Source organism: Bos mutus, chromosome 17 (assembly GCF_027580195.1).
Source record: "Bos mutus isolate GX-2022 chromosome 17, NWIPB_WYAK_1.1, whole genome shotgun sequence".
Classification (NCBI taxonomy): domain Eukaryota; kingdom Metazoa; phylum Chordata; class Mammalia; order Artiodactyla; family Bovidae; genus Bos; species Bos mutus.
Window position 1 is genome coordinate 1,868,355 of NC_091633.1, and position 10,853 is coordinate 1,879,207.

Below are 10,853 nucleotides of genomic sequence, written 5' to 3' on the forward strand. Positions count from 1 at the left end.
CAAGGGACGAAGCATTCCTCTTGCTCCTGCTTGGGTTTTATTTTCGTTGCTCTGAACTTTTGAAGCGTCATGTGTTTTTAAGGAAAAATACGCAAGATAAAATATTAGCAGTTGCCAAGTGCTCGCCTTTCTGCATCTCTTGAGATGATCCACTGCTGTAGTAGCACCCACTCCGCCTTCCTCCCCCCGCCCCCTATGCCGCCTGGACACCTTGCTGGAGTCAGCTCCCCCCCCTCCCCTCAGTGCGTGGGCTCCCCAGACACTAATTATTATCCTTGAGCAAGGAAGCTTGAGATTTCTCTTCGGCAAACATTAACCGGGAGTTTAACCTTCAGCATGTGCAAGTCAAGGTTGTGGGTGTTTGATGACGAATCCTCTCAACACCCCACACGCGGTGGCTTCAGCCTCCCTTGCGGAGGAGTCCCTGAGGCGCCACAAGGTGGAGCTCGCACCCTGTGCCCCGCGGTCGTGCTGGGAGTCCGGGCTGGGCTGTCAGATCTCAAGCGCGGCGCCGCGGACCCTGCGCGACGGGGCCGCCAAACCACGCCCGAGTCGGGGGAGCGTGGACAGCCGCCTCCCCCGCGGGCCTTCCCGCGTGGAGTCCCACCCAGTCTCGGTTTCCCGGGTGGGAAGGCGGAGAAGGCAGCAGGGGAGGAGGGGCGGCCTGCCCATAGCTACCGTGCTCAGGACCTCCGCGCCCGCGGCCAGCGTGGGTGGTGGCGGCCCTCCCCAGGCCTGGGAGCCAGGCCCGCTCTCGCTCCTACACGCCCGAGCCTCTTATTCTGCAGATCGGGAAACTGAGACCCAGAGCGGCGGGGAGGGCGGAGGCCGGGGAGGCCCGCGCCCAGCCTTCAACCGGAGGCGGGAGCAGCAACGGCTCGCACCGCAGGCGATCGATACCGCAAAGCCGCCGGGAGGGCTCCACCGGGTCCGCGCCCCTAAAAGCCGCTGGCTACTCCTAGCCCCGCAGAAGCGGCGGGGCCGCCTGGTCGACCGGAGCCGCCGCCGCCCCCCCCGATGAGGCCTCCATCACTACCCGGGCTCGAGGCCTTCCCCAGAGATGCGGCCTCCAGACCCGCGGGTGACCCGTCCAGCCCGCCCCGGGCGCTAGCTCCTAGGGACCCGCCCGCGCCGCGGAGACCCGCTCCGGCTGCGAGGGGCCGACAAAGCCCGCGCTGCCGGCGTCGGCGCGGCGGGACCTTCTGGGGCTCCGCGGGCGGAGACAAAGAGGCTTGAGCCGGCGCCCCGCCAGGCGCGGGCCCCTCCAGCAGGAGCTGCCTCCGCGGCTCCTGGCCGAGTTTGGGCATCCTCGGTTCCGCGATCCCCGGGTGATTTCGCTTCCTCTGTCCTGCGCGCCCAGCCCGCGCCCGGCCCTTGAGCCAGGGCCTTGGAGGGGGCTTGGGAGGTCTGCTACCCAGCCCACCCTGCCTCTGTCTCGCTGCGTGCCTTCCCTCTCTGATCCATGAAGTCGTGGGACAGGAGTCTGGGCAGATGCCTAAGGCCTGGAACCAGGGCCCAGGCTGGACCCCAGAGGCCCCAGTCTGTCCTTCAGCCCGTCAGCTGGGTGCCCATCTTCCGGTGGAGTGGTGGCTGGGCCCCTACTGCCCCTGACCACCCGTGGGCCGAACGCCTTTGACCTGACTGCCCCCTCTCTGACCTCAGTGTCCTTCTCGGTCAGTGGTGCCTTCCCTAAAGGGCTCAGAAGTTGTTCCAGGCTGCTCGAAGGCTCCTCCTCCTTGTAGCCTTCCCACTTGGGCTGGCATCTCTACTCCACACCAGGAGCCTCCAGAGTGGGCACTGGGCGGAGCTCAGAGGCCAGCTGACCTTGGCCACCAGGCTGCCAAGGTGGGCAGTGAGCCACCACCAAGCTCAGCAGGCCGGCGACGGGCCTGGTTATGGTGGATCCCGACGGAGCCCCTGCGATCCCAGCACTTACTTCCCGTCTCCCAGCCTCTGTCTACTCACCTGTGAAATGGGGACATCATAACAACCGGCCTGCCCCCGACACAGGCGCTGCATCCTCAGCCCCACGTGTATCTACTGACTGCCTGCACCCAGCGTCCTGAGGGCAGCTACCCCGTCCTCTCTTTATCTCCAGACACACCTGGCCCACCTGTGGACCTGGCCAGCCAGAGGCAGACTCTACCCCAAGACCCAGCTCCGCCCGCCTCCCCGCCCCCTCCCCTCTGAGCTGGCATCCACTCCAGTTCTGGGACACATTTCCAACTTAATTCAGAAGAAAGAAAGAAAGAAAACCACAAGCAACCCCCGGGTGAGCAACCCTCCTGACCACCCTCTGATATTCGAGGACTGAGCAGTGGAGCCAACTGCAATTGTGGGACCAGAGATTTAAAGCCATTTTAATTAGAAGGAAAGAATGTCCTTGTGGTTGGCTGTTCTAAAACTACAGCTGTGCCCACATCTGGAGGCAAGGGTCGGGGTGGGGTTGTGGGGCGGTGGGGATGGCAGTTAGAGCGTCTGTAGCGCTGACACCCGCATTCCTTGCTGAGGGAGGCCCCCTCCCAGCAGGGCCCGTGGAGCGGGGGAGGGGGAGAACACCAAAGCAGCCAGTCCCCTGTGGCCGGGCCACCTGGGCAGGTCTGGGACGGAGCTGAACAGGGAGCCCACCCCTTCCTGGGCCCATCCGCCCCCAGTGCCTTCCCCACACCCCAGCCTGTTTCCCTGGGGGCCGGGTTACTGGGGCCTCTCTCTCACCAGCCCCGGCTCGACCTGGGCGCGGCTTCTGACCAGGGAGGGGATTCTGTCCGGCTGTGACATGAAGTGCTATTTATTACCTTTAACGAGCTTGTCGCTGGTTTTGTTTATCCATACTAAGCCAACAAGGTACTTTCATACCTAATCTTAGATCTGTAATTTTGCTTTTTTTTTTTTTAAAGAGGCCGTGATACCTCACACAAGTGAAGGGCAGGCGAGGCTGGGAGAAGGTCTTGAGTAAACTGGCGGCAGGTCTTGCGGTGGTGTCTCCAGGGGGCCCGAGGGCACGGGGTTCCTGTTCCCGCACCCGGCCTGGGGCTCCCTTTCCCGGGTGTGGGAGCAGGGCTGTCTGGGGACAAGCCAGGAGGGAGGTGTGGTGCCCCGGGCCTCTCCCAGCCTCTCTGAGCGCTGAGTCACTGGTTCTCCCAGAGTGGTGGCCCTGGCCTTCCAGGTCGCTGCCAGACCACAGGCCGGAACTGTCTGATGACCTGGCTGGCCAGCAACGGCTAAGGAAGGCCATGGGACAGCATGGTCTTAGGTTTCATTTGGACCAGATCCCACATGCAGCCCAGTGGGCGGGGGGGCGGGGCAGACCCACGCGGGGACACACGTGTCTCCAGGAACTCGCATCCCCAGCCCTGCCACTTGGCTGACTTGGCCAAGCAGATAATCTTCTTCCAAAACATGGCCCCGCAGCCACACTGAACCCGAACATAGCCCTGGGCGGAGAGGGGGAGGCCCCACCAGCTGCTCCGGGTGCCAGCTGGAGGCGGCGGTCACAGTGGTGAGCAGGAGCGCGGGGCACTTGCCGAGGGTCGTGACAGCCAGGCACTGAGGGTCAGGCTGGCCCGGCAGCTGGGGAGGGACCACTTCATCCAGCCAACCGAGGGCCAGGTGGGGAGCCCCAGGCCACACTGCTCATCCAGGGAGCAGGCTGGGCGCAGAGCCGCTTGTCAGGACTCCGTGATGGGAGCCAGTCTCTGAACTGGGCCTGGCCCTCCCCGGCTCAGCTCCCTCACCGGGCCAGGTGCTTACTGAGGTCTGTGCCTCCTGCCTCCTGGACCTTCCACCCTCTCTGCCTAGTGCCCATCACTGCAGGCTGTGGCCATCTTCTTCTCTGATCCTCTGCTTCCTCCAAAGAGCCAGCCGCCATCTGACCTCATCCCACTGAGGCGCCTCGCTGCCCGCAGAACAGAGAACACAGCCTGCAGGGCCTGGTGGGCCAGCCTCTCAGCACGTGCAGCCCCCCTCCCTGCCCCCCGCCTCTGTTCCTCCGGCCGCCTCAGGACCTTTGCATGAGCTCTCTGTCCTCCTCCTCCACCCTGACAGCCCCCCTGCCTTCCCCAGCCCACTCGGAGACCCTCAGACTCCTGGAAGGTCGAGTCTGCTACCAGGCTCGGAAGGCCCCGGTCGCACCCCTCTGCTGGGTAGCCCTGAGGCAGCCCACCTGGACTGTGTGTCCGTCTTACCTTCCTGCCACGAGCAGCTGCTGCACAGTGAGTTCCGGAATCAGTGCTAAAAATATCCCGTGACCCAGAGAGGAAGGGCCACCGGGGACCCAGCTGCTCCTGGGGGCGTGGGCTGGACCTGCAGTGAGGCCCATCCACAGCAGTGGGGGTGGAGGGAAGGCCCCGTGAGGGCACCCTGTCATCCACAGGAAGACTCCGCAGCCCCAGCACTCACCGTGTCTCTGCTTCGGGCCTGTGCTGCGTTCAGAATAAACTAACATTTAAAAATTGAGTGCACAGGGCCCTAAGAGAAGGTAGGTGAGCTCTGGTCCCTTCAGGGAGGCTTCCTGGAGTGGGGGGCATTTCCAGCACCCTCCCTCTATCTCTTTTAACAGAACACCGAGGATGGTAGGGAAAGAAGTGAGTGAACGGAGGAGTCAGATCTGGGCCGTCACAGGAGAGGAATGCTGACTAAGGGGTGGGGGGAGGGCTGGAGGGTTCCCTGTGGGAGGGGATGTGGGCAGGGATGGCCCCCGGTTTTGGGGTTGTTGCTGGGGGCTCGCAAGGGTCTCTCCTGGTGTGAGCCCTGAGAGGAAGGCGGGCACTGTGGGCAGGCAGAGGGTGCTGTCCCGCCTGTAGGACAGGGGAGGAAGCTGGGGGTCTCCATACCTGGGCACCCCGAGCTCCTTGCTCTGCAGCAGGCAGGAACCCCAGGCCAGCAAGGGACCACAGGCCCCTTCCCCACAGTCCTCAGCCCAGGAGAGAGGAGGCGGCCCTGCTGCTCAGGACAGACAGACAGAGTAGAAGCGTCAGCATCCAGCACACCACCTTCCTGGGTCAGCCTGGCTCCCGGGAACGAGTGGAGCCCGGGGCCTCTTTATGTAATGAACCGTCTGGAGGTGCTGGGGGTGGGAGCCGCGGATCCGGTGCCTCCAGAGCGGCCTGTCCTGGGCCTGATTCTGGGCGGGAAAGCCCGGACACGCGGCGATGGCCTGCCCCAGGCCCTGCTCTGCCTCCTACAGGGGCGTGAGTCCCCACCTGGGGACCCCCCGGACTCTCCGGAGAGGACCCTCCAGGCAGGACGGAAGGTCTGCAGTAGAACCTGCGCTGTCCCTGGCACGTCCTGCCCCCACCCGGGGCTCCCAGCTTCCCAGGAGTGTGCTTCCTCAGCCCCAAACCAGGCTCCTGCCTGACCGGCCCTGTCGAAGGGGAGAGACAGGCTCTATCCCATCATGACCCTTCCATTAGCCCCAGCCTGACCCCTGCAGAGGGCCAGCCAGCACCTGCTGCTGACGGCTGGCAGGCTGGAATGCCTCCCCTTCCCCACGCACACAGGAACCTCGACCCCTCTCGCTGGCTCCTTCAAGCCTGGCGGACGCCTGCCAGGGTGTCTGAGGCCCTGGATCCCTGGCCTGCAGCCGCACCTTCAGCTGGGTGGGCTCTGCTCCTCCAGGTTCACCTCCAGCCTGACCTAGCTCTGGTCACCTGGGAAACAGAGGCTGCCTGAGGGAGGGGTTTTTCAGCCTGCTCCCACCGCCTAGCCTCCCATCTCCTTGATCCGACTCCTGCTGTATCAGACTGACCTCTCCTCATGCCTGAACCAAATGCACAATCCCCCTTCATCCACGCCTCTCTCTCCCCACCTCCCTTCCCAAGTGGACCTCCAAGAGCACGCCCCAGGGGCTCCTCTTAGCCCTCCCGTGATCCATCGGAGATAACCGTCTTGGCTGGTTGTCTCCACTCTGGTCTCCTTGGGGGGACTCAGGGCCCCACCCAGGGCTTCCCTCACCCGTCACACTTGAGTCCGAGGTTGAGCTCCCGTTTGGTAAAGGTCTGAACACTTCCTCTCCCTTGTGGCCACTGTTACCCAGGGCCCTTGGCGGCTGCGCATCTCAGCGACTTCCCAGGCCTCGTGTCCCAGGGCCTCCCACCGCCTGGCCCCTGCAGCCCTGTCCTGGCTCTGTTGCAGCCTCGCGGCTGCGCATCTCAGGGACTTCCCAGGCCTCGTGTCCCAGGGCCTCCCACCGCCTGGCCCCTGCAGCCCTGTCCTGGCTCTGTTGCAGCCTCCCTGCTTGTCCACCTTCTCTCTCTAACTCATGAAGGTCGAGCTGGCTGGGCCTGGCCTCACGCCTCGGGCCTCTCGCGCGGGCCCAAGGCTACGAAGGCCATTGGTCTTCTTAAGACTGGTACCCACACTTGAGCCACCTGCCTGGCCTCTCTGGCGCATGGATTTTTCCACGCGGATGTCACATAGATCACCCAGACTCAGTGAGGCCAGAACAGGACGCTCCATCCGCTTGCCCTCCCCCCAGGCGTTCTCCAGCTCAGGAAAGGCCACTGCCTTCCATCTCCCCTATGGCTCAGTCCCTGAAGTCACCCTTGACTCCTGTCTCACAGCTCCATCTAGTCTGCTGGCAAAACCCCCATCCCGTCCTTTCTGGTCCTCCAGGTTCTGCCCTGCCCAAGCCACCAGCATCCCTGGCATCCTCCACCTGCCCCCGGATTTCTCTGGCCTTCTGCTGTCCTCACAGCAGCCACAGGCATCTTTTTAAAGTGACAATCAAGCATCACTTCTTCATGGAGCCTTCCCAGATCATCGCATCTGGCAAGGGGCCCGCTACCCAACCCTCCAGCCTCCACTTGGCTCTTATCTCCATCAGCGCACTGTCCTGCAAACACTAGTTCTCATCTTAGCAGAAGCCCCTGACCCCCCGGTCTCCTTGGCTGCACCAGGACAGACAGCATCTTTTGTTGGCCACCGTGTCTCCAAGCATCCACAACAGTGCCTGGCACACAGTCCATGCTCAATAAACTATGGACCGTGTTCATTAGAAGGAATACATGGAGTTTCTCTTTTCCACCCAAGTAAGGAGGCTCTCTCCAGCCCGTCCACTTGCACCAGCCGGTCTCGGCACCCTCTCTTCACACAAGTGCTGCAGGTCCCCAGTCTGCCCCTCCTCTGGCGGCCCTCGTTGGGGCTTCCCAAAGGAACCGGCAGTTTCAGCGGAGCCTGGGCTTGCAGGGAGATTTGGACACGCAGCCGCCGAGCGTTTCCTTTGCAGCTCTGGTTCTCAGAGAGAAGGACAGCCTGGGACCCCAGCCAGCCCAGGTGGGTTGGCTGAGCAGGGCGGTCCAACTCCAGGCTCCGCCCCGCCCATGCCCCACCCACGCTGCGTGGGTGGAGGCCAGGAAGCGGCGGGACCTGGGGTGGGGGGCCGGGCGGGAGGCTGCGAGGCCGCACCCCTCAGTCTCTCGGGGGCGGGGAGGCCCCCTTTAACAAGTGCTCGTAGCCTCAGCCTCGCCCGCAGGGTGGGCCAAGGTGTCCCCGCTACCGGCCGCCCCTAAGTCCCCTAAGGGTTCAGTTCCTCATTGGCCACACCTTCTCCCGCGCCGCCGCCTAGGGCACCACAACACGCGCCACGTGCTCCATCGTGGGGCCTGCTCATTGGCCCCGAGTCACGGCCCGCCCACGCCCCGTCCCGCCCTCCGGCCCTCCGCTATCTCTTCCTATTGGCTATCTTCCCCAGGGCCCCTCCCTCCAGCTGCGGGCGCGCTCCACCGCAGATGCGGATTGGCTGAAGGCGGATGGGCGGGGCTTGGAGGCGTGTTAAGAGAGCGCGGCAGTGCGACCACGATGCCTAGGAAGCGTCCATGGCGTGGCAGGGGCTGGCGACCGAATTCCTGCAGGTGCCGGCGGTGACGCGGACGTACACCGTGGCCTGCGTCCTCACCACCGCCGCCGTGGTGAGCCGGGGGCGGCGGTGGGGGAGCGCCGCCGTGGTAACCGCCCCCGGGGGTTGCCAAGGTTACGATTGGACCCTCCCCGCCCCGACCCTGCTCCCCTAGGGTGGGTGGGTCGGGGGGCAGTTTCTAAGATCTCCTGGTTCCGCAGCAGCTGGAATTCCTCAGTCCCTTCCAGCTCTACTTCAACCCGCACCTCGTGTTCCGGAAGTTCCAGGTGAGGCCGCCCCGCCCCTTGCACTTGCTGGCCCAACCCCTCCCGCCCAGCGCTGGCCTGACCGCCCCCCACCCCGCCGCACCCTACGCAGGTTTGGAGGCTCATCACCAACTTCCTCTTCTTCGGGCCCCTGGGATTCAGCTTCTTCTTCAACATGCTCTTCGTGTATCCTGCGCCGTGGTGGAAGCGGGAGGAGGGCGGGGCGGGGGACCGGGCGGGAGGCAGCGGGCCCCGGGAAGCTGAGACCCTCCAAGGGGCACGCTTCCTATACCAAAGCCGCAGGTTCCGCTACTGCCGCATGCTGGAGGAGGGCTCCTTCCGCGGCCGCACGGCCGACTTCGTCTTCATGTTTCTCTTCGGGGGCGTCCTGATGACTGTATCCTTCCCGGGCTCGGGGACCTATGGGTCCGGGCCTCTGCTAGCCCTGAGGCCCTGCTTGAGCGCATGCCACAGAGGGAGAGTTGCGACCCCGAGCTGAGGGTGTTTTTGAGCGTACATCACGTGCTCAGCTGCAGGTGCCCCTGTCGAACTCCAGGGCTACACCCAAAATACCACAGGGCAGGGTGCCCAGGGGCTGAGTCCTGAATGCAGGTAGCCAGGAGGATCTAGGGCTGGGCCCGGGGGCTGGGGTGAAGTGGAGAGGCAGGGCCGATCAGGGGGCCCCTGGAGGCCACGGTTTGGTCTTAGAGTGGGAAGCGAAACCAACCTGCTTGAGGGTTTCAGGGGTTTAGGAAGTCAGAGGGGCCCTGGGCAGGGCACAAGACCTTGACTCTGGCCCAGCTACTGGGGCTCCTGGGTAGCCTCTTCTTCCTGGGCCAGGCCCTCACGGCCATGCTGGTGTACGTGTGGAGCCGCCGCAGCCCTGGGGTGAGGGTCAACTTCTTTGGCCTCCTCACCTTCCAGGCGCCGTTCCTGCCCTGGGCGCTCATGGGCTTTTCAATGCTGCTGGGCAACTCCATCCTGGTGGACCTGCTGGGTGAGCCTGCTGTCCAGGGAGCCCGCCCCAAGCTGGGTGTGCTGGGCCAGAGCCCTGGTCCTCTCCCCGCCCCCACCCCTCTTCCCCACTCCTGGCGCCCCCATCCTTCCAGCCCCTCCAACAAGCCAACCTATAGGTTTTACTTATTCGAGCCTGACCCATTTGCTGACGCTTGTGTGGGGCCCGACCCGGTAGGGATGGGTGGCTCAGGGTGCCTGCTCACAGCTCCACTTCTGACGTCCTCAGGCCTGACCTCCTCCCAGGTTCTGCCTACTCTGGGCCAAGCCTGGCCCCACGCTGGGCTGGCTGGCCGTGCAGGGCATCAGACCCCCATGCTTTGGGGGCTTCAGGGCTGTGGAGGGTGGCCTCGGCATTGGCGCCTCTCCCACAGGGATTGCGGTGGGCCACGTCTACTACTTCCTGGAGGACGTCTTCCCCAACCAGCCTGGAGGCAAGAGGCTGCTGCTGACCCCCAGCTTCCTGTGAGTGCTGACAGCCTTCCCCACCCCCTTCCCCAGATGGCTCTCTACCCCATGAGGGGGGGACCCTGCCAGCTGCAGCTCAGTGTGGGCTCCACCCCACAGGAAACTGCTACTGGATGCCCCAGAGGAGGACCCCAATTACCTGCCCCTCCCCGAGGAGCAGCCAGGACCCCTGCAGCAGTGAGGACGACCTCACCCAGAGCCGGGTCCCCCACCCCCACCCCTGGCCTGCAACGCAGCTCCCTGTCCTGGAGGCCGGGCCTGGGCCCAGGGCCCCCGCCCTGAATAAACAAGTGACCTGCAGCCTGTTCGCCACAGCACTGGCTCTCCTGCCGCGGCCAGCCTCTCCACGCGGGGCAGGTGCTGCTGGCCGAGAGCCAGGGCCACCAAGCCTGACGTGCTCTCCGACCCAGAACATTGGCACAGCTGGAGGCCCAGGGAGGGTCCAGAACCTGCCCACTCGCCAGCAGAACTCTGAGCACAGAGGGCAGCGCTGCTGCGGTTCTCATCCCTGCCCTGCCTGTGCCGTAATTCGGCTTCCACGGATGGGGCTCACATCTCAGGGGCGGGGCTGGGACTGGGACGCTGGGTTGTGCTGAGCTTTGGCCGTGGGGGCCCTCCTGTCCCGAACTAGCAACCCCCAAGGGGACCTCTGCTTCATTTCCCAGCCAGGCCACTGAAGGACGGGCCAGGTGCAGAAGAGGGCCAGGCCCTTTCTGTGACTCCGAAGCCTCAAGTGTCAGTGTTTGCAGAGTCCAGTGGCTGAGGCAGAGGCCTCTGGGAAGCTCTGCCCCTGCCGTTTGCAGCTGAGGCCGGCAGGAGCCTCACCTGGTCCCCAGCTCACGGGCATTGGAGGACCAGTCCGCACAGTGGTTTACTCCTGGGTCGGCACCAGCCGCCGCCGGCTGTCCCTTTCACAGAGGATAAAAGTACTCGCTCTGGAGTTGGACTTTAATGTTGTCATGAAACCTCTGGCCCAGCAGCGGGCTCCGCAGTGGGTGGCAGGTGAAGGCCCATCCCCGGGCCTCTCCAGGCAGGTGCTGCCTGGCCAGCAGGGAAGGCAGGCAGTGTCATCCCCCACTGGCTCTGGGGCTCAGGCCACCTCCTGCTGTGGCCGGAACATCTCCCCCAGTGGTGGAGCCCAGTGTCCGTGAGGCCAGCTGGGCCTGAAACCTTCCTCTCTGAAGCCCCGCTGTCCCCTTGCCCTGTATGGAGGGCAGAGGCTGGAGCCAAGTTCCTAGGATGTGCTTGCGAGACCCCCGAGCCCAGGGGTG

The 10,853-nt window shown here is 64.5% G+C and overlaps 1 protein-coding gene across 2 annotated transcripts; it reads left to right on the top strand.

The window, feature by feature from the left end:
- Positions 1-7,750: 7,750 nt before the first annotated feature.
- Positions 7,751-10,348, top strand: DERL3 (derlin 3). Of its 2 annotated transcripts, none has more exons than XM_070385801.1 (7): positions 7,751-7,907; positions 8,056-8,121; positions 8,213-8,286; positions 8,404-8,497; positions 8,902-9,097; positions 9,489-9,579; positions 9,682-10,348. In XM_070385801.1, exons 1-7 carry the CDS (start codon positions 7,815-7,817, stop codon positions 9,761-9,763), a joined length of 696 nt encoding a protein of 231 aa, XP_070241902.1. In that variant the 5' UTR covers positions 7,751-7,814; the 3' UTR covers positions 9,764-10,348. The 2 variants fall into 2 exon arrangements, with proteins under 2 accessions (XP_070241902.1, XP_070241904.1); XM_070385803.1 differs by having other exon boundaries at positions 7,756-7,907; positions 8,059-8,121.
- Positions 10,349-10,853: the final 505 nt, after the last annotated feature.